This window comes from Trifolium pratense, linkage group LG5 (assembly GCF_020283565.1).
Source record: "Trifolium pratense cultivar HEN17-A07 linkage group LG5, ARS_RC_1.1, whole genome shotgun sequence".
In the NCBI taxonomy this organism is placed as follows: domain Eukaryota; kingdom Viridiplantae; phylum Streptophyta; class Magnoliopsida; order Fabales; family Fabaceae; genus Trifolium; species Trifolium pratense.
In genome coordinates this window covers 6,064,830-6,089,530 of record NC_060063.1, presented here as the reverse complement: position 1 = coordinate 6,089,530, position 24,701 = coordinate 6,064,830, and the positions used below count along the sequence as shown (strand labels likewise).

Here is a 24,701-nt window from a genome sequence, read left to right as displayed (position 1 = left end):
ATTATAGCTGAATTTAAAATATATTCCTCAATCATAATTACAAATCTCGAAAGTATTGTGTGAGAGAAATTCGTAGAACTTTTGAAGTTTCAGCCACATTCAGAATGTAAGACATGGTGAGAGGAGGAAGAGGCAAGTATCCACGCAGCAGCCGCCACAAAACAACATTTAAACAACGACGTAAATATTGGGTGAAAGAAGTTCAAATAATCATTTTGAAGTTTCAGCCACATTCAAAATGTAAGACATGATGATAGGGGAAGAGAGAAGTATCCACACGGCAGCCTCCACAAAATAACACTTAAACAATGATGTAACTAATTTAAATAAACAAATTTAAATATAAGTAAAACATGTTTTGGCCAGTCTGAATCAGTCATTATGCACTTGGTATATTCTGTTGTTTTCACAATAACTTCAGAAAAAGATTGATCGATGAAATTCTTGTACATCCAAATTAATTTCAGTCGAAACTTCGGTTAAAAAAAATGCACGTAAGTAGGATTTGTTCTGTTCTTCAAAGAATGGCCTTATAATAGTGTAATAAAATTTATAATTATAACTTGCGGTCCATAAATTTGTTTTCATCTTCACACACACTTTCATGCTCACATGAAACCATCTGATGCTCTTAAAAACTCTTTAAAAAAAAAACATTTTGTTGACGGCAGTGAATTGCCATTGAATCTCACGAGAGCCAAATACAAATCCAAATTTCGTTTTAGCTTCGAAACTTGGTAAGATCTGCATTATATTTAATTAATTGTACTTAAATATTTTTACAACTATTCACTCTAATAATGCTTCATAGCATGTAGACTCTCCGATCTCAATGGTACAAGAAATTAAAGGATCCTGAACATTGATCTGCAACTCTTTTTGTTGATATAATCGTGAGTTAAACATATTGTATTGAGATTTAAACATATTATGTATTTACAAAAGATATTAAAAACAAAGAAAGTTATGTTCGTCATACAATTTTGAAATAATTGATACATTCAATAAAGAACAGTTACTCATTGTTCAAAACCATTTTGTGGGTTATTCATAGTTTCTTCAATAATGGCACTGCAGCAAAACAAATAATAGAAAGAAACAGTGCAATGAAACATAAAACATATATTATCACAAACAAACCTCTTCGTGAATGATTCAATCTGAGCCCTTTTTATGAACCATGTTGATTATTTTTCTGAATCAACAAATAATTCTTCAACATCATTGTCATTGTTTTCGCTTTCATCATCTTGATTCGTCCAAATAATGAGACCCTGAAGAGGGAAGTATCCACATACCAGCTGCCGCAAAACAACACTTAAGCAACGACGCAAGTAATTTAAATATATATTAATTTAAATATAAGTAAAACCTATTTTGGCCAGTCTGAATCAGTCATCATGCCCTTTATATATTATGTTGTTTTCACAATAACTTCAGAAAAAGATTGATCGATGAAATTCTTGTACACCCAAATTAATTCCAGACGAAACTTCCGTTAAACCAAAATGTTGGGAAGTATGTTTTGCTTTGTCCATCAAAAAATGACCATACAATAAGTTGTCTAGGATTCAACATTTCAACTTTAAAGATTCAAGAAAATAGTATAATAGAATTTCTAATTATGACTTGCGAAATCGCTTGAATTTGAAGATGGATGTTGAGAATACCGTCTTGGTCCATAAATATGTTCTCATCTTCACACGTACTTCCATGCTCACATGAAATCATCCAACGCTCTTAAAAACTATGAAATTTTTTCAGTTTTCTATTCTTTCTCCCAAATGACAAAAATTGATCATCGTTATTCGCATACTATGACCTCTTGTTTAACCCTATAGTTTTGATTTCCATCTTCTCCTTTCGGTTCTTTGATTTTCACCTAAAACAAGCATACACATGATCAAAGCATATGCAAGACAATACAATACAGTACAATAAGTTTAAATCAATCAAACAAGATGTTATAATATAGAGTAAGGATATGAATTATATAACCACCACAAAAGAATTCCTTGCAACTCCAAGGCAAAGTAGGCTACTCACAGCTAGCCATGGTGAGTAGCCACAAAAACTAATAAAAACAAATCGGCATAATAAAGTGTCGTGCTCATAAACTTGTAATCAAAGAACTTAAATTATAACCAAGACATTAAGCTAAATTGGTTAATGATCTTCACAAAATAACGGATCAATTCCTAGATGAAACAATTTCTTGGTCAGTCATTATTGATCTCGTAGTCGAATTCCGGATTATTGGAGTCTCATTCCTCTGAAAACTAGAGGGTTAACACCAAAATAACAACTTAAATTATCCTACCAAATCATAAAAACATTCCAAAAAAAATATTCGAAAAACGAGATTTTAATGAGTTTTTATTCTTTTATCAAACTCAAAAAGAAAAGAATAAATTTCTTTAAAATCGAGTAAAATCAAAAGAAATTTATTTGTTTTTACCTCAATTATATCCAATTTTACCACAAAGTAACTCGTTTAAAACTATTTTTTTGTGAGTTAATCAAAAGAAAAATTTAACACTGATTTAACACATTTTCTATACTTGAACACGAAAAATCGACGCAACCCAATTTTACGTGTTAATGCACGATTTTAACAACCTTGGTTGTATTTAGTCAAAAAAAAAAAAAAAACCTTGGTTGTATGTACCCAGTAATGATGCATTGCTTCTCTAAATTCATAAATTTGGTTATAGAATTAAATAATAACTTGACCACAAAAAAAATAAATTTAAAACAATATTTTAGATTTTGTTACTAAATTCTTAACAAGTGTTATAAATATACGCATTTGCATTTGTGAATATAATAATTAAACAAATTGAGACAAAAAACAACCATGTCCGTGTTTCTAATTATATTTATTACATTATTATGATTGAGGACTATATGGTAAATAGATTTTCTTAACGTGTTTTTTTCCCTATGCTCCCTTAGTAAATTTTCCATGATACACCGATCCCAAATTTGCTTCACGTCAAACACATTTAACTTCAAACTTTTCAAGATATTGTATATCAAAGTGATTATAAAAAAAGAAAAAATTAAACATTCATCAAATATACATGTTCAGTCCTACGATATGGCTCATTATGTGAATTTGATTCCACTTTTTGTAGAAGATTTCTAATAGTTTCTCTTCACGAGTAACACTTGCATGGACATAACTACAAATAAAAATGATTTGGACACACACATACATGATAAATATTAAAAGAGAAATAAATTAGTCACAACATTAAACTCTTTTATATTTAGATTAGATATTTTTAACTATAATGAGTGTGTCTAAATAATTTGTATTTGGGTTTAATGCACCATTTTCCCCTACTTGCATGTTTGATTTGTCGGTTAGTTTAACACTCACATTTAAGTCATCATGGTTTCAACAAACCACCATAGTAACATTTAACATTTTCTGCCTTTTTCAAAAATACTTTTAGAAACTTATTTATGTTTGGTTCTATTTTAGAAGTAAACAAATGAAAACAAAAACAAAAAGCTCATTGTCAATTGATTTGATACTACTCTGCATCAAACTCTTACCTAATATAGTAGTTGAACCCAGTAGGGAAATGAAAAAGTTATCTAATAAATCTATAAGGTTGTACCTAATACCAGCTACTAAGGTTCATGCTAATATGCATATGCATCTTCAAGAAGACAGGACCTCACACATGATGCCCCAAAACAAGGGTATTTAGTTCTTCAAAACAACTAGTGAGGGTCCCAATAGGTCATTCAGGTTCCTTCTTTTAAAGAACCGGTCAAATATCAACTAATAATGATGTTAAAACCTACGACTCATTCAAAAGTGCGGTAGAAGGGGACGATGTTACAGAATTCAAGCAGCACCTAATTCTCTAACTCTCTAGTAATATACATTATATTACACAGCCTGCAAGAAAATCATCTGCATACAACGATTTTCAAAAGTGGTTTTTGTTGTTCGTCTTTAAACCGTACTTACTGCCTAGGTGCCGGTGCTGGTGATGTTGATGGATGGGTTGGCCCATAAAACCCAGGTGGCCTGTAAAATCCTCCAGTTGACGACTGTTGTTGCTGCTGCACTTGCTGGGCTTGTGATTGAGGTGATTGTGATGACTGAGCATTTGGCCTAGTTAACCCCATTGCCACATGTGGGGGCAAAGGAGGTGGGGGTGGAGGTTGTAGGTTGTTGTTCGATCCATATCCATAAGGAATTCCCCCAACCATCATTCCAGCAGATTGAACATATTGATTAGCCGGAGGATTCATCTGTGTATGTGGAGGGGGAGGGAAGGCTGAAGAAAATGCACCTTGTAATTGATTGGTTTGTGATATGGATACCATGGTCGGTGTTGGCAATGGCATATTTGTTGCAGAAGGTTGTTGTAAAGGGGCGAAAAAAGAAGAGCTCTTGATATCAGAACTTTTGATATCAGAAACAGGCATTTTCTGTTCAAGTTTGGGTCTTTTCTCTAGATGGAAACCAGGTGGAGCCGAATTAAATTCAGAAGAGTTCAAGCTACCATTCATGGAGGCAGCTTCTTCAGCAACAAGGGAAGAAAGAGCAGTTGAAAGCATGAAAGCTGAGGATGTAGAGGCAGCAAGCCTAGCAGCAACAGCAGCTACTGTTGCTTTCATATCTTCCACGGTATTTTGTACAGGAGGGGTGCTGTTTGGTTGAACAGATGGAATATTTTGTTCCGGCACCCTTGTGGCTTCTGTTGCTTGGCTAAACCTCGTCCGGATACTGGCTACCCGCTCAATCTGATCTCTTGCAACCTGCAAAACAGTAAAAATTGTTTTAAGTTATTGGATTTTAAATAAGAGGAGAGAAAATAATAAGAACTATAACTATTATAAATAATTACTTGATACTGGCTTGATACAAAAGACTAAACACTAACCCCTTATACATATACAGATACAAGCCTCTAATTCCTAAATAGGGAAATCAAGAAACAAATCTAAATAATATAAAAACTAATCCTAAAAGATAAGCATATTCTAAGATTATAAACTGATACTAGGAAATAAACTAAGATACTCTTCCTTTTTTTCCTTAAACCTCAGGTTCCCAGAGGAAGGGAACCCTAGTTATCCCAGAGTTCTGCCGGAGGAGGTAAGTAAAGTCAGGCCAAAGGTTGTTCTAGTCGGGATTCGAACTCAGGTTCTCCCGAATGATTCCTCCTGAACTGGAGTTCATAAACCATTTGAGATACTCTAATATAATATCAAAGATATTAAAGCTATTTTCTTATATTCTAACAAAAAACATCCAAGAATCTTTATTAACAAATATGCAGAATTTCGGAGCTCCTAAATCTATTATGTCTAACTAATGGCAAGGGGGATATTTAAAATTGGTTATCAGGTGCTAAAGAACCAGCTAATTATAATTTCTACATGGTTTGCCCGTAACCTTGAAGACAGCAGCAAAGTAATCTAGACTAAAAGGTATTTGGTTGGACAGAACTCTCATTTGGCACATCACTAGACTTGGGATAAGATTAGGTAGTTGGCCTACGGTTTTTGAATTAGGTCAAACTCATTCTTACAAAAGAGACTTGCAAATTGAAGAATGCCCTTCTTTATAAATTACATTCAGGCCTTATCTCTTTTTAATGTCGAGTTCCATATGTAGAAAAAATAAAGTCCCAGAACAGACAAATTTAAGGCAGATTAAATGTATATACACAAAGTGAGGTGGAGTCCAATTGGTTCTAACTATTGGACAATACACCTCCTATACATGAATACTAGCTAGCCAACTATACACACTCGTCACTAATGGGTGTAGAGCAGAAATTCCAACACCAACACATCATTAAATATATCTTTGTGGCCCTATAGCTAGACAACACTATTCCATTTCAGATTGACTTCAAGTCATGAACTTCAATTCGAGTCTTACCTATGCTGATCATAGAAGTCAACTACCAGATAAGGATTGGAGTTGTCATGTCATGGCCGTCATTGGAATTTTTTCTTGCCCTTGTCCCTCTTAACATTGTTAACCATCTTCACTCTATCATCTCTTTGTGGCTCCCTTTTTGCAAATTTCATCTCTTTGTTGGGTCAGTGTCCTATTTGGACTCAATTCCTGAATCACACTGAGATGTATCTTCTCTGTTACAACGGTTCTTGTTCTTGCTCACAATGTTGAGGGGTAGTTAATGTTATTTTAATTTAATGGCTTATCCCTATCTACAACTAATATCTTCTCCGTCACCATATGGTTCATGATCTCTAAAACTAACTCTTCACTTGAATTATTTTTTTTCCCAAGATCTAAAAGGATGAAGACAATCCAATTGTGTGACATGTCAGCACTGCCAGCACAGAAGTCCACCATGTCACATTGTGGTTGCCCTCTTTCCAATATAACCACCAATTGATCCTCTCTCATTTCCAGTACAGTAACCACAAAAGTTTCACCTCCTTCAGTCTCCAATGGCCCTAAAATGCTTATATAGCATGATCTGCCACAAACAAGCCTCCTTTCAGTCAAATGTTGGAATCATTTTCAAGAGCGACACACAGTTCCAAGTTCAGAACCTTGATAGCAATTATTAGGAACTGGTATTTTATTACAAAGAAAACAGAGATAGATTCCAATTAGACATTTATTTCTCTATAACTCTCCTCTAATTTGTGTTATGAATCTCATTGGATGTGATATGACCTAAAAAGGTGTTTATAAGTGAAAGGCATTTCTCACCGTACAAGCCTGGTTTATGTGGTTGAATTAGGTCCAACCCAATTTCTAAGAATGGTATCACTCCATCCTAAATTTGTTGGGCAACCGGCCACCTATTATCAAGTCACACTCCAATTGTCCAATCCTAGATGTGATAGGTGAGTTGAGATCTCACTTTGAATGTGATATGACATGAAAAAGTCATTGTAATTTGAACCTAAGATGAAGGTTCAAGAAGAAAGGATCTTTTCATGATTGAATTCAATTTTTCAAACATTTTTTCAAGAAATATTCTAGAAAACAAATCAAGTGTGAGGTATATTTTACCTTACAAGCAAGTTTAGTGAAATTGAGTGAGGCACAACCAAAATTCAATGAAAAATCAGGTGGGAGGCATATCTCTCCTATTTACCTAGCCCACTAATTAATTATCTTCTCAACATGATTCAAACCAGCTATAGAAGGAAAAATCAGGTCAAGGGACAAACTTTTGTCTCTTTGCTTACGGCTGCCAAGACAAAGAGACGAGGAAGGACAAGTGGACAACATGAAAGAAGAACAGATAAACCACACCAAGTAACTTCTTAAGCTTTATGTTCCAATTAAGATACAGATGAAGACCACGAGATGCAAAAGAGTGGGAACAAAAAAGAAATCATGCAAACAATGTCTTTTTGTAAACTCAAGTTTATAACAATGTAAGAGGAAAGACGAGTACATAACACCGCCAATTTTGCAAGGCAGTCAATTTTTATGATTTAACTATTACAAAAGAATCTTAAAACACGAGAACATGTAAGTACAATAATAGCCCGAAGGTATGTGATCCTTGGTGATTTCTATTCTTTCGATGCACCATTTATAAACAATAATGAACTCACAGGAAATAATCAAAATAAAATGATAGTTAGAACGAATACTTTCTATTATTTTAGTAATTAATGAAATTAAATTCACAAAATCCTCAAGCTAGACAAGGTATCACAAGGTCAAAGTTAACAAAAAAGTTGGCCTGATTATACATCATTGTAATATACCATAGTACATCAAGACACAACAAACACTTGGTTTGTTTTTTACTAAAAGATAATATTTTACACATGGAAAAAGAGCAGAGAATGGGATAGAAGACAGATTCTTACTAGCAATTGAGAGTGAACAAGTTCTTGCCTTGATTCCTGAAAAAACGTGAGGTTAGAAAGCAGCCATCAATTGCTTCTTTGAATATAAGCAAATTTAAAATAATGATTGCACCTGTTCCTGCAGTGCTTCTTTAAGCTGGGAAAGCAAAGTAGCCCTGGCAGCCTCACCATTTTCAAGTTGCACCGTATATTGTTTAAGCTCCTTTTCTTGCTGTTGCAAATCATCAACCAATGTGGATCCCGGCTGATTTCCTGAAGTAACATGTAAATTGATTAATCTCGTGCAATCAGGTCACAAGTGTAACTATAGCAAGGATTTAAGGTAGTACTTCAAGTTTATGTTACTAATTATTTGGACTAGGGGTGTTTGAGGGTCTGTTTTGGCCAAACTTGTTACACGACCCAATCAAACTTAATTTGTTTGGGTTGGGTGTAAAACCTGTATTTTTTGTCAAACCCGAACCGACCCAACCCAGAGATGAGCAGGTTGGTTTGGGTTGGGTGAACGGGTCATTAGATATAACTTATTAAAAAAATTCCAAAATATATATCTGGATAAATGACATTTTATTTCATGAAAAATTAAAAATTTAGACTAAATTTTACCGTTTAAAATTTAAACACTTGAATTTACATAAAACACTTCAAGTATAGTATCAAAATTTAAGATTTTAACACAAATTTTAGACCATTTTATCAAAAATAAATGTAACAATTTTTTTCAAGGCTTAATTGCATTTTTGGTCCCCCTATTTTAAAATCAAATATGCCCCCCTATTTTGATTTTTTTTGCACTTTTGTGGCAGCATTCATGTGGCAAAGAACAAGTACATGTCAGCAAATATATTATTTTTATTAACAAATAAAATTATTTAAAAGGGACTCTGAGGAACTGATGCTCGAGCTTGAGAGACTCCGAGGACATCTCTTTCTCAACAACGTGGTGGTTGGCTCGGATGGCTACCACATCAACATTTTTCCTGCCAGCCGGTTAGAAAATGGGGTGGGGGACCAAAAGTGCAAAAACAATCAAAATAGGGGGGCAAGAATGTTTGATTTTAAAATAGGGGGACCAAAATCGCGGATCTTGTAAAATAAGGGGACCAAAAGTGCAATTAAGCCTTTTTTAAACGAGTTGGGTTCGAGGGGTTCATGGGTTTAGAATCACAAACCCGTTACATGAACCAAACCACTTCAGGTTTGAACAGGTCGGTTCGGATTGGACCCGAACTTGAACGGGTTCAAGTAAAATGCAGGCTGTGTTGGTTTGGGTTGAACGGGTCACACAGACCCATGAACACCCCATTTTGGACCATGCTGAACAAGGAAAAATACTATTGCAAATTATATAACTATTGTTTGTATACAGTGTGTACACTGAGAAAGCCTGAGACAGTAATCAAGTTAGTGCATCCCATAACAGTACCATCTCTCTCTTTACTTTCTCTCCATTTTTTCTCTTTTTAAATTTCTTTTCTACAATGAGTGCTTGGATATACAGCTTAATTAAGTGTTTAGGTTTGTTTTCAACGGAAGGTTTGAGAAAAACAAATTGAATGAGAAATAATTGCATGGAATATTGGCGGTTATCAGGTACGTTTTTTCTTCCTTTGGCAATTTAGAGGTCAAGGTTCAATGATGTGTGAAACGAATTACTTGACAACATGTTAATTCCAACATCCGATGTATCTGATGCTACATGAAACTAAAATTGCCTTATAAAATGAGGATTGTTCAAGCTTAATAAACACTACTTAGGTCATATCTCTAGTCGATGTAGCCCTCTCAACACACCACATCACGCTTAGATCTAGAAATCTGACAGGTGATCTAATATGGGTGGAATAATATTGATATCAACAACTCCTATATCTTGTAAAGAAAAGGACTGTCCGCAATCATCGGGCAAACAATAGGATCTCTAACTCATCCTTTTGTATTGTTTTTATACATTATTATTCAGACGTTATTCAAAAGCAAGCATGGCCAAATCACATTTGAAGCCTTTCATTATCGCCAAATAATTTTATAATTGGCATTGCTAACAAATGTTATATTATTACACTTATGTCTGCAAGGCATATCCATTAGCTATGTAAGCCTATCACAATATGTTTGTATAAAGTTATGCAATTTCTGTGTGTCTAAAAGATCACACAACTTCTATTTATAATGAAGCTGCAATAATTACATTAAATGTCTAGGAAGGTGTAATGACTAGGAATACTAACAAATAGCCTAGGATGCTGCAAAGTCAAGGAATACTAAAAACACACTGACTTTTAACAGTTTGAAATAACGTACTCCCTCCGGACACAAATATAAGAAAAAAAACACTTCAAATTTTGGATACAAATATAAGCAAAAGTCAACTACTTTTAAACTAATTAATACTATTATTCATAATATACCCTTATTTAATTATTTCACTTTTCAAAAGTTTATGTGATTTCCAAGGCATAAATCACTTTTCAAAGGGCAATATAGTAAACTTAACTCATGTTTTGCATTAAATCAAGAAAATTAACTACACTTAACTAAATTTCTTAAACACCGCGTAAACGATTATTTTTTCTTATATTTGTGTCCGGAGGGAGTAAATAGAATAGTTGTGATTGTACTGTATCATGTAATAATTATACTAAAAGGGGTGATGATAACTTTTACACTCATTCTTATGATTCAATACATGTTTGTGACACATGTACGGCGTGTGTCTACTTTCTAATAGAGCTATGTGGTAAAATAGATAATAACTCATGTTTTCTCATTATACTCTTTCAAAATATAGTATCTAAAGTTCTCTTAGAATTGCAAGTTGGGCCTAACTCAACCCTACAAAACCAGCTTGTGAGGTGAGGATCGCCTCTTACTTACAAACCTATGCTCAGGCCAACTCACATGGGGACTTCTTAACAAGTTCAGTGAGACAACCCTGATATGTGAAACCAGGTGGACCAATACAAAGTTGTTAATTTAAAACAGATGGCATCAACCAATTAAGTATCACCCCCCCCCCCCCCCCCCCCCCCCCCCCCCCCCCCCCCCCCTCTTCCACACACACACAATGTTGAAGGTGTATTAGCATGAAACATAAGGTGTATTAGCATAAAAAAATGGCTCAAAAGAACAACACTTGAAAAAAATCTGTCATCAGATAATTCAGTCAAGACAGGAAACATAAGTTCAATTTACTAGTCCTCTTACCTTGAGACAATGTACTTTCAACATCTTCTACAAGTTTACCCACTTGACAAACAGCAGCATTACACTTGTTCAAGGCAGCTTCCTCATTAGGATGTTCTTCATTCACAGAATGCAATGCTGATAGTATTTTTTCTGGCAAACATCCAATAGCTAGTTTCTGCAATGAAGATGGCCAAGACACAAAATACATCAAGATCAAATATATCAAGACAAAACCTAATAGGTGAAGAAATCATATATCAGACAGTAGTGCAGCAAGTTGTTTACTAATCTCAATGAGTGGCCGTCCCTCTTAGATATCTTGATAGGATTTGAATTCCTTCCATTGCTTGCAGATGATGGAAGCGAACTCTTGCTCATTATTTCATCCTTGAGACCCTGAGCCCGCGAACCAAAAACCTTTCTGGTTTCCCATATGTCAATCTAAACATAAGAGAGATGATAAAACAGTTAGATGTTAAATCAAATTGCATTTATTCAAAGTGAGAATACACACACCTAATAAGATATAATGCCCTAGTAGATGGTGATAAGGATAACACCTCAAAAAGGAATAAAATTGATTTACTGCCATTATCATTACAATTAAGATATTAGAAAGCATGAAAGAACCTTGCAAGGGAGTTTCCCCTACAGCTGTAGACGTTATTAGGATATTTGTAATACTTGTATGGGCTCTGAGCAAATGTAACCGAACAACAGCAGCAGCATTGCCAAAATTTTAAAAAGACCCAGACATAACTAACAAGACAGTTCATTTCCTGTGTGGTCGTGATTATTTTACAAGACAAAAATAACAATTCTATTTTATTTTTACTTTGGTTTTAAAGAGCGTAGCGGTGAAACTTACACACACTAACTGTTTGGATTGATGGAATATAATGGAGCGGAGCGGAATAGGGTGAAGTGGAATGGAGCGGAATGGAATAAATCTTCCATTCCATTGTTAGGATATTTTAGAAAGGCGATGAACAAAATTGAAGGTAAGTGGTGGTATGAGATGGAATCCATTCCATCCTATTCCATTCCATTTCATTCCATTATTATTTTTTAAATCCAAACAATGGAACATTAATCTATTTCATCCCTTTCCATTCCATCTCATTCCATCAATCCAAACATGTGGAGTATATTATAGTATATAGAACTAGTGATACAAGTTATAGAGTTAGCAAAACCGCATAACTAACTTTGTACCTGTAAGTGTATATAGTTCACTTGTATTAACTTAGAGTTAACTAGAGTTGTATAGCTTAAGCCTAATGTAAAGGTGTGTTGAGTCTAATAGATAAGACACACAAGTATATAAGAGAGATTCACTCTCTATTGTAATCATTCAATGAAACAGAAATAACAAAGAAAGATTCAGTTACAATTCTGTTATGCATTTCTCTCTTCTCTCTCTTTTCTAACAGTAACCAAACTGTGCTGAGTCAGCACAGTTGCAACAAACATGGAAACTAACTCTGTTATTTAACTTCATGGAAACCATTGTAACTCAACTAATTTATTTCAATTCAATACACTTGAATACTATCAGTTTCTTTTTCTGAAGATGAATTCATCATCTTCTTTGAGTTTCTAATATGGTATGTTATTTACCAAGTCTGTTGCAACAGTTGATTACAAAATTAGTCGGTCCTTGGGCCGGATAACGAGTTTTAAAAAAAAAAAAACTTGTATCACTAGTTCTATATACTCTAATACGGAGAAGAGGGGTATTGCGGGTTCGAACACATCAAATGCCCCCACACTTAGGTTTTGCTTAGGGGGTGGTTGGCTTCCCTGTGAGTCGTTGTTTTTGTATTTGGTTTTTGGGGTAGGCGTGTATTTTTCTGCTCTTTTTCAGGTTCATCTTGTGCCCAAGTTTAGAGTCTTATTAATATATATTTAGAATTTAGCCGTTCAAAAAAAATGTGTCCCCACAACCTTTTACCATCTCAGATGTACTTGTGGGACAAAAAAATGACAATTCTATATTTTTAAATGAGATGAACTTCTACACTTATTACAGGCTGAATATGAACAGAAGAACATAGCCAGGGCAACACCGAGTAATGTTAGGATGATCGAAAGGTTGCTAAGCAAAGTTGTTTCATTTCATCTGTTACTAAATGAAATAAATGTTACTTCACTCTTCAAATCAGAATGTGTATTTAAATAATGATTTTAATACTCTACTGTTTATGTTTCTTTTACTTCTATATACATCCTCCTATACCCGTGGAACTTTGTTCTAGAAAATTCATATGTGTACACATACACATACTTGTACCAATACCAGTACTCAATACTCATAACCATAGCCATGCCAAAATGAGCATATTTAGGACAGTGTGAATGTAAAAAATAAAATCAGGAAAGATTTATACTGATAGTTACGACAGATTTTATAAAAGGAAACATGGGAAGAAGGATACAACTAATCATACCATTATAGGAATGTTTCCTTATTCGGCGAGGGAAGGGAAAATAGATCTGGATCTGATTGATTAAATAGGAGAAGGTTCTCTGCCATTGTTTTTAGGCAATTATTTTAGTAGTCACTCTACTTGGGAGATTCTAGGTGTCTCGAACTACCTAGCCTATCTTTACATTTTCTGCATTTTATCATTCTATTTCTACTGTAATTTCAGCCATAGAATCACCTTGATTCTATGAGATATTCAATATAACACTTTATTCTGTTCTATATTTTACTACTTGATCAATGTTTAATCGTAATCGAGATCGAGTCCTATCAATTGGTATCCAGAGCTTTGGTTACAACCCAAAATCCAATCACCGAATGGAGAAACGTGTTGATGCGTTAGAACAAAGGATGAGCAAAGCTGAAGTTGCAGTTGAGCAGCTTCGTCAATTGGTTCTGGAACAACAATCACGACCGCCACCAGTCACGGTGGAGCAGATTCGCGAGCTCATCCTAGAACAACGGAATCGTTGTAAACGTCGTCGGGGGCGACCACGGGAAAGGGTGCACCACTATGACGAAGAAGAGGAATGGAGCGATAATAGCACGTGGTCGTGGGACTCACGATCTCAACCACCGCAAACTGATGGTGGTAACGATATATTCTACGACCGCAAAGAAGAAATTCACCTCAACAAATCTGAGTTCCAGCCGAAAACAGAAGTGAATGTATCCGAAACTACTGTGAAGGTTGCGACAGAAAAGATGGCTGGGATGCAGAAAACAGAGCAAGTGGTTGCTCTGGAACCACCGACCAAGCCACCACCAAAACTGTCGGGACTGCTATCAGAGCAACCATCGGACACGTTAGAGCCGCCATACTGCGACTCAGTTGCTACGGTTCCACCGCAAGCAAAACCACCGGATCCGAATCTGCTCATCGTGGTTGGAGTAATTCACAAAACGTGGAACCCAGGGATTTCGGTACATCCACGATCAGAGGAATCAATGTGGAAGGAGATAATGGACGAATCACCATGGAAACAACCATTGAGAAACCCGACTCAGCTGAAGAAGGAGAGTTTACGAAGGAGGCATGTGGATTGTTCTCATATCACAATTATACCACCACCCAAGCCACCGGACGACGAATTGCCACCAACCGCCGTCGGAACGCCGTTAGTTAAGACCGCCGTCGTCAAAGACTTTCCTTGGTTGAAGGAATTTGCGAATCTGAGGAGAGGCCAAGGGGCAAAGTCGGAAATATGCAAATCGGATATATTCCTAAAATCAAGGGGCCAGATGTACAAATCTTTGCAGTCCATTTTGCACAGTAGTAGCATGTTGTTACACGTGTTCTCAGCAGGTCAGCACACATCCCATCTTCTCTCCCATGTGCCACTTAGTGGACACCCTTTATCATCTGTTATGTGTCATGGTTACAAATTGCAAGGAGACTTGGGTCAATTTTTTAACCTTGTGGGTCAGACCCAAGATAATTTTTGTTTGAATTTGAAGAAAGTAGTAATATGGGTTGGCATAAAGTTACTGGGCTTTAAAAACAATTGGCCCATAAGGAAGGATGATGGGAATTTGAAGCTTAGAAGGAAGGATTACTTTTCAACTCCACATCCTGGAAAAAAATTGTTTTCTTCTAGAGAACAATTATCTAAAATAAATGCAGAGGAAACTTCTTTATTATTCAAGTTCATGGCAAAGGTTAGTAACCTTGATCATTTTTCAAAACCTCAGTTAGCAGCTACTAAGAAAAATTACAATTTTATGATAAATCCCACCAATGGTCCATGTGAACTATCAACTAATGCTTTGATGAGTCATGGTGCTCTCGTAATTTTTGAGGAATTAGTGGAAAGGTCCCCGAACACTGAAACATTACTGAGAGGTGAGAAAGTACTTATGTTCATTAATAAGGAGAGTAGAGAAAGGATTGTGAATAGGAGAAATTTTTTCCATGTAGCTCTTGCATCAAAAAATAGAAGAATGGAAATTATGAAGCTTGGCTTAGACTGGCCTGTGGTTATTATGTTAAGTTTTGTAATTGGTTTGGCTTACTGTGAAGATAAAAACATTGAGATGGAGGCAAACCTAGCAACAGATGCACTTTTCAGCGTACCTTCATATATTCAAGACATTGCAGCAAGGGTTCTAACATCTCTTGGCTTTAACTTCGATAATTCTTATTTGATTCGTGAAGGGGAATGTAGTTTTCTTTCCACCAGTATGGAATCAACAGAGCAACTATATGTGACAACAACAAGCTTGAGAGATGAATTGGATGTTTCCTTCTCTTATTTACCTAAAATTATATCAAGTTACAATAACATGATTTTTTGTGAGGAGGATACAGTAAATGACTATGGGGTTGTCAAGTTCTGGGGAAATGCAGACAAAGCAATATTTGATGTTTTAAATGAGTTTTTCTCTCGTTTCTATATTCAATATATTTGATATATTGGAAGATGTTTTTGTGAGTGCTTTGATTGAGATGAATTGGAAGTGTGGGCATGATTCATGGATACACAAGGTCTTGGTTCCATTTATGACAGTTTCGTATGACCTTCACTTTATGAAAGAAATGATAGCAGTGTACAAAAGGAATGGAGACTATAAGTTTGGTTTTGAAATGGTGTCCAACTACACAATAGTTTTGATCAGACCATGGGACCCAGGGAAAGTCAATGCTTTTATGGCTAAAGTTACTTGTTTGAATGAAGTTTGTCGACTGGATGATGAGCCAGAAGAAGCCATGGTAATTAGAAGGAATGAACAAGGGGAGGTTGAGGTTGAGGTTTTAGTAAAAGGGAGGAGACTACATACCTTTCAGAATTCATGGCAGCCGGTAATTGAAGAGCACAAAGAGTTCTCAGGATCCTCCTTGAGGACAAGGAGAATTTTGAAGGGGGAGGTATTGATAGTTATGACAGATTTTATAAAAGGAAACATGGGAAGAAGGATACAACTAATCATACCATTATAGGAATGTTTCCTTATTCGGCGAGGGAAGGGAAAATAGATCTGGATCTGATTGATTAAATAGGAGAAGGTTCCCTGCCATTGTTTTTAGGCAATTATTTTAGTAGTCACTCTACTTGGGAGATTCTAGGTGTCTCGAACTACCTAGCCTATCTTTACATTTTCTGCATTTTATCATTCTAATTCTACTGTAATTTCAGCCATAGAATCACCTTGATTCTATGAGATATTCAATATAACACTTTATTCTGTTCTATATTTTACTACTTGATCAATGTTTAATCGTAATCGAGATCGAGTCCTATCATATACATCTAGAAGAACATAAAGAGTTCTGTTTTTCTTAATATATGCTGCAGCAGTAATGTGCGCCATTATCAAAAAACATTTAAAAAAAGAATCAAACAATCTGAAAGTCCATTATTTTTTCAACCATAGCAGTTTGGTTCAATGTCCATTCTAATAAAACCCAAAAAAAAAAAAAAAAAAAAAACCCAAGCCTAACCCACAACTCTATATTGTTATTACAAACTTGAGCAAAGAATGAACACATAGCATTTTAATAGTACAATTGATTAACAGGACTTATTGCAAGTGAGAATGGGACTTACAAGTCTGATTACTGCTTTCTTTCCCGGCTCATCACTTGCATAAACACGCTTGAGAGCTGATGGAAGAACTTTCCAGAATTCATTAACGAACTCATTTCCTTTCCGCCTACTATTTTGCAAGATGTCATTAGCCAAGTTCAGAAAAGGGACGCGCTGATCTTTATGGGAAGAACTGAACAATTTATTCCATGTTTCAACTATATCTTTTGCTCTCTTCCGGTGAGAAACACACAATCGGGATACCGCTGATTGGAAGTTTATAAGAAATACGTTTTGCAAATACATCAATCAAATGCAAATCAAAATGGAAGGAACAAATCATGTGAAAAACTATATATGATCAAAACTAAATCACATATCAAAATCAAAACTAATATTAATGTCAGAAAGTTATTTGATTAATGGGGAAAATCACTAAATTAGGATCTCTTACCATTTACCAAACTACAGGATGGAACCTGCAATTGATAAATCTGGTACAAAAAATTGTTGAGATTACAAGGTTCAATTAGTCTTGTAGGTATAAAGGAGGAAAAGGAACTGAAAAAATAAAATATGGGCTAAACTGCATTTGAGATAAAAGACATGACCAAATTGCAAATTAGTCAAAAATTGAGGCCCAACTGCTTTTGAAAGAGCTTTTTAGATGGGTAGCAGAAGCAGTAGACAAAAGAAAATGCTGACAGGTCAAGAAACTAACTATAAATGATAAATGGGATGAGGATTATGAATAGTATGTGTGCCTTTGCGAAAAGTATAAGTATAAACAGGTCAATCAGTGACTCAGATGGGGCCAAAGTAGGTTCAGACAAGAGACAAAACAAGTTCCTTCATTGGTGCATAATGAGAATGACCGCGATACATAATAATACGACGTGGAGTAGAAGGTATAAAAGGAATAGGGGACTTTGACATATCCAAAGGTGACAAATCACTCTGACAAATGGAACTGAATAAGGAACAAGTAATGCCTAGGAAACAACCTCTAATGTCACCAAAGAAATACAGAAAAGAGCTATCCTAAAAACATGTGATATCAGAATATATGTAGAAGGGATTAATTGAAGGGGAATAACATATGTATGGTTTTTTGGCTCGAGAATAGCTACGAAAAATGCACTTGATGGCACAAGCCAAAATCTTATAAAACACTGGTGTTAGATTGTGAACAAAACAAGTAGAATCAAAGACACTTGGAGTCTAGGAGGAATAATGAAAAGTTGATCCTCGGAAAATAACATGAAATAAGGTACTTTATTGTTCAAAGAAGTTGGCATTCCATTTATCAAAACCAACAATAAGCACAATGTCATCACAAAGTTTTAATTTGTGCACTGTCGAGTAAACGTGCACAGGTAGTTTCAAATAAGTAATGGTGTTTGCTTTCTGCAACAACATTTAGTGAGTAATATGTGGGCAAGCGAATTGACAGTAAAAAAATATTCTTTTGCATTATCACAGTACAAAATGCAAATTGAATGCCCAAACTAAGTTCAAAATTTATTAGAAATTTTTTCAAAGATAGTAAAGAAAAGCATTCTTTCATTAGAAAATAAGGGTACAGCTTGAAAAACTATTAATGAAATTAATAAGGTACGTAACATGACATTAATCCCACATATTAGAATGAACATAGTCAATAGCTTCATGTAAGGTTTCATTGCCATAATATATATATACTGAAGCTTGATAAAGCAGAGATAACAAAATGAATATTGTAAATAAAACAACCCAAACAAATTAAGAGGAGGAAATTTTGGATACATTCAATGCTTTGTTGTGAGTTGTTGAGCTTCCGCAACTTCTCCGACAATTCTTGTCCATCAAACGCATTGTTTCCCATACTGCTTTGTGACAAGTTTTACATATCAGGGATCCTCCTATAATTCACACGAAATGGATATCAAACAAATAAGAGATTTGAAGCATAGAATTAAATAAAAGGGCATAATCAAAATCATGGAAATCCATTGTTAAAAAAAGGCAATCAGCTTCTAATGTTTATTATCCAAATCCAAATAATAATGCGTTTGATAGATATTAAAAAGGATCAAAAAATGGCTATACGGAGGATGACATACACAGCAAAAATAAATAAATAAACCAAAGAACATGGAAAAATCAAGAATACAGAGGCATTAGAAACTAAGAACAAAGAAACAACCTTATCTCACATAGCAAGTCTGGAACATGGAAATAGAAGAAATTGTTCCATTAACAAAAAACACCTTATAAATCAAGAAGTCGGGAACAACTAATTAAACTGTTCCCGGATTAGAAGATACGAAAAAAGTACTAATTATGCAACTTCAGGATACTAGTTAAGATCACTATGAGCTTCCCCTAGTGTATAACTATACGAAATCAAACAGTATACAGGATGACATCTTACAAAAACTGATGAAGTGAGTAGAATTTAGAACTGTCAAAGCACCAAACACTCTCCATCTCTCTTAATCTCATCAATGTAAATTCAACATTTATATCCATTTATCTAATTCAACATTTACTTTCCAATAAGTGATTTCTTTCTAGCAACTAACATACAGCGACGGAGCTACGTCGATAATCTATATCCTTTTTTATTTGGTTTCATTTTTAAACAACTGCATACTATTTTATATCTAAATTAAATTTACTTATTTAGTTATTATTTTAAATAATAATTATAGAATTCTAGATGATTATTATTAGGGGAAACTACACTCACCTCCCCGGAGGTCTTCTTAAATAACACTAACACCCCCTCTAATTTTTAACTCAACACTAACCTCCCTCTGATTAACACCATTAGTTTTATGAGTTAATTAACTCTTGCCCTTTCTCTCACCATCTCAAATTGGATCTTTTTATTTTCTCAAATTGCAATTAACCTTCGGAGCAATTCGTTTTGAGGAATTGTTGGAGCAATAAATTCATAAACAACATCGAAATTCTATTTAAAGTTCAATATTCCAATTATGACGGCAGCATATAGGTAGTGACAATGAAGAATAATTAATTGGAGATGAAACCGTTGAAAGAAACGCCGAGTATCAACCAAATCTAAATTGGAAGAAGTCGTGAGTCAAGAAAGTCAAAATCAATTGAAAATTGAGAAGAGTGAACATTTTTTTGGGGATTCTCTGTAAGTCTATAAGATGTGGGAGGATAGATATAAGCAGAAAAATTGGGGCAGATTTCTTTCTTATTGGTATCAAATGAATTGGAATTACTTTTATCTATATCTAATTGGACTCTAGCATTTCCATGGAAGAAATTTCAGTTCGCAGCAATAAGTTCATGAGCAAATAGAAATTCGTCCAAGTTGCATTTGAGAGGGAGGGTGAAAGTTAAAGAGTTAATTTTTTTGTCACACACAGGAGAAAGAAAAAGTGGTGAAGTGAACAATTAACTGAGAATTAACGGTACCGTAAAAAAAACTGAGAATTAACAGTGTTAAGTTGGGGGGAGGTATGTGTCACTTTAATTAAAGTATACGGGAGGTTAGTGTTGAGTTAAAAATTAGAGGGGGGTGTTAGTGTTATTTTAAGAAGACCTTAGGGGAGGTGAGTGTATGATAGAACTCTAGATCTCAAATAATGAAAATAAGATTGAAATGGAGAAATATGTAATTGTATTGATTGAAACAGATGAACAATTACACAGTTTATGAAAATGGAGAATGAAAATAACAAAGATAACAAACTAGTATGAAGAAGTATGCACACAAGAAGAGAAGAGAGGTTAAGTTTAACATAGGAGATTGGGTTTTTTTGAAGCTAAGACCTCATAGACAAGTGTCTGTGGCAAGAAGAATTAATCCTAAGTTGGCTGCAAGGTTTTATGGGCCTTTTAAAATCATTGCTAAGATGGGAGAAGTTGCTTACAAGTTACAATTACCTGCAAAATCTCGTATTCAATCAGTTTTCCATGCCTCCCTACTTAAAAAAGCCATTGGAGATTATTCTGTGCAGGGAGAACTCTCACAAGAGTTAGAAATTGGTCCTGATGATGATAATTATCCTGAAAAGGTTATTGGTGCTAGGACTATCACACGTGGGGGAGTATCTGTGTCTCAGAGTCTTATTAAATGGAAACACAAATCCAATGATGATGTTACTTGGGAGGACGATGTGTTTCTCAAAGGACAGTTCCCTGATTTCAGTCTTGAGGACAAGACTTTTATTGAGGAGGAGGGAATTGTTAGAGATGCTAAAGTGGGCCTTGATGTGAATGATAATAAGCCGAAAGTGTGGAGGTTTTATAGGAGGAAGCGTGGTAAAGAATGAATACAAGATGCTGAGGTTGCAGCTATGTGATGGATACAATCAGAGTTAGTTACTATATAAGAGGATTAGGGTCACATCTTTGTTTTTACTTAAGAAAAGAGAATTAGGGTCACACTTTGTGATAGGGAAGCCGTTAGCGCTTTTTAGGGTTGATAGCTGTCGCTATCAACACATTCTATTTTCCTTTGCTTGTATTCCGTTCTTTTCACAGTAATACAAAACTCTTATCGTTTATTACAGTTTTATTCATATAAAACCCATCAGTGTATTTTCCCCTTATTATTATAGTTTGATACATTTATTTTATTTTCTTAATTTTAGGAATTACAAAATCATAAAAATAATTATAACATTATACACACACACATTAAAAAATAATTATAAATTTATATGTAAATAATGCCCCCACTACTCAAAACTTCTAGCTCCGTCACTACTAACATATAACAAAAAACATTTCTCCTCTCCTTGTTGTATATGGAATATCGAGACGACGTAATACCACTGGTTATTTTTCATAGATTACATTTAAGTATTTACCATCCGAAGAATATAAATCAAAAGTAGTGCAAACCACAAAATCATTGCATTCATTTTAACACCAATCATATATAATTTTGAAAAGGGGGTATCTTGATAAGTACTGTACCAAAAAAGAGTTGTAAAAAATTTAGTAATCAAAGCTTTTAAAATAAATTTCATAATCTATAATCTATAAAATACAATCAACACCTAATAAATGAGTGGAGAGTAAATTACATAATCTTAACAATTAATGAGAAAATCAAAGAACGATATTTCAATACACTCGTGATTTGTTAGGCATGTACGAATAATATCAACCATATATTCAAGCATCAATTGTTGACATTATTTACTTGACACAGCAGAGTTAGTTGCTCTCACTAGAGGAGTCAGATTCAAAAGAAGAAAAAAATATACATTCAAATTCAAAGTCTATTATCATGTGAGCGTGCAAGGCCATGTTTGGATAAACAACTTAGTTTGCAGTTTATAGCATAAGAACTTACCATATCAGCTCATATGAATAAGCTATTTCTATTACAAAAGTTAAAATCAAATCAAATTATTTTCGTATAACCTACAAGTTGTTTTCATACGTTATATTATCTTGGAAAACTTATAGAAGTAAGCTGAAAACAGGAAGAAAAAAAAAACAATGTATGAACGTGTCATAAGTTGTTTCCGTAAGTTCTTCAAAACAGCCGCACATAACCAATCAAAACAGGCTCTAAGTACTACAAAATTTTTATTTTTTGAAGAAGCTAAATTAGCCCACTCAAATTGGCACCAGAGAGAATCGAACCTGAGACCTTAAGGAGTAGCACACTCCCAGGTCCCAAGTCAATACCACCAAACCAACCCAAATGGGTTATTAAGTACTAGGAACTTGAGTTTCAGTGAAGGTCGAATAAGTCAAGAGTACCCAATTTAAAATCCAGCCTAAAACAATCTTTATCCAGACTTTACTCACATCCGGCCAAACTCCGAATTAAGGGTCCATTTCCCTAAGAACCAGAGTGTTAAGACACAAAATAATTTCAAACTTAAAATGACTACATATATATAACAAGAGTTGTTGTGTGTGTATAAACTTAAATTAAATTCTAATATTATAAACAATTTATTAACATTGATTTGCACTAACCTAGTCTATAACTATAACTACAAAATCAAATAAACTTACCTATAATCAATTAATCATCCAAAAACTTAAAATGACTACATATATATAACTAGAGTTGTTGTGTGTGTATAAACTTAAATTAAATTCTAATAATATATACACTTTATTAACATTGATTTGCACTAACCTAGTCTATAACTATAACTACAAAATCAAAAAAACTTACCTATAATCAATTAAGCATCCAAAAACCTACTATTACATCCTAATGTAACAATAGAGTTTATTTAACCTAAAATTTCAGATTTTGCGGCAAGAAAACTAAAATAAACATTTTTACACAGTTCAAGAGCTGTATGAAGAAATTTACGGTTACAAATAAACGAAACAATGAGAAATTTGAAACGGAAGTGAAATTGAGTTTGGAATTGAAAAGCAAAAACGCTATGAAGTAGTATTAGGGTTAGATCCAGAAGAGGACTTACGAAGATTTTTTGAGATTCTCTTGACGACGTCGTTTAGTTCGTTGATTCCGCTGGTACTGCTTGTTTTTTGACGGAAGAGGTTATGAAGAATGAAGAAAAGATAATAATCTAGTAAATGTGTGTTCTGTGTTTCGGTTTTTTTTTTTTTTTTTGTTATACCTCGCCTGTTTCTGTGACTGTGTGTTTCAAATAGGGAGAATTTTTATTTGTTTACTTGATTTTAGTTTTGTTACAAACTTCATTTTATTTTATTTTTTTACAATTAGGGCCTGCTTGGTTCGAATTACATGGATGAGAGGGGAGGTGGGGAGTAATTTTGACAAAAAAAAAATATTAAATATTTTTAAAAAAAATGTTTTTATTCATGAAAAAAAAGAAAAAATCTCAATTATTAGAGAAATTTGATTGGTTAAAAAAACGTTTTTAATTGGTAAAGAGATGATTTTAAATTCATAGAACATTTTAAATTGTGAGAGAACATTTTTAAAAAATTGTTTTAAAATTTTATTTTTTTTCAAGAATAAAAAACGATTTTTTCTAAATAAATGATTTAATAAAAAGAAATCTTTTTTTGTCAAGATTACATTCTCACCTCCCCTTCCCTCCATCTACTTTGAACCAAACAGACCCTTAAGCTGAGGATTGAAGGCGGAAACTTTAACATACTACTCAAATTTTTCACCGCTAAATTAAATATAGTAGCTTTATTTCATTTTATTCGACCAATTTTATTTACTATTTTCTTGGAGAATTCTATTCAACCAATTTGTTTACTTTTTTTTTTACATTGAACCCATTGAGATTTGAACCAATTTATTTACTTGTAGTTTAAATTTCAATTTATTTTTGTAATGAATTTTTATTTTTCAAAGTAATAATAAGAATATGGATAGAAAAAATGTAGTTGCAAGACTCTACTAAAGAAGATTGGCCGGTTTTTTTTATTGTTATTAGAATTTATTTTTTTTATAAAATTATTTTGATTAGTATTAATAAAGTTGATGAATACTCAACATTGACATTTTCTTTTATTTATATTCCGCACAATGTAATATTAATATAGATTGATTTTACCAACAATGAATTGGTTCAAGTGATAAGGGTCTTTGTCCTCTTAAGCGTTGTCAGAAGTTCGATTCTTAGTTCATACGTATGGAGAAAATTCGGTTAAGAGCGGAGAACTCACCTTGTGTGCCCCACATATTCCCTGATAGAGATTAGTCATCGTTA

The 24,701-nt window shown here is 34.1% G+C and overlaps 1 protein-coding gene across 1 annotated transcript; it reads right to left on the bottom strand.

The window, feature by feature from the left end:
• Positions 1 to 3,699: 3,699 nt before the first annotated feature.
• LOC123884255 (regulation of nuclear pre-mRNA domain-containing protein 1A-like) lies at positions 3,700 to 23,693 on the bottom strand. The gene is made up of 8 exons (XM_045933322.1): positions 23,472 to 23,693; positions 18,832 to 18,947; positions 17,068 to 17,312; positions 11,320 to 11,475; positions 11,053 to 11,209; positions 7,958 to 8,097; positions 7,846 to 7,881; positions 3,700 to 4,785 (listed from the first exon to the last, which is right to left on the bottom strand). The coding sequence occupies exons 2-8, from the start codon at positions 18,908 to 18,910 to the stop codon at positions 3,985 to 3,987; spliced, it is 1,614 nt and encodes a 537-aa protein (XP_045789278.1). The 5' UTR covers positions 18,911 to 18,947; positions 23,472 to 23,693; the 3' UTR covers positions 3,700 to 3,984.
• Positions 23,694 to 24,701: the final 1,008 nt, after the last annotated feature.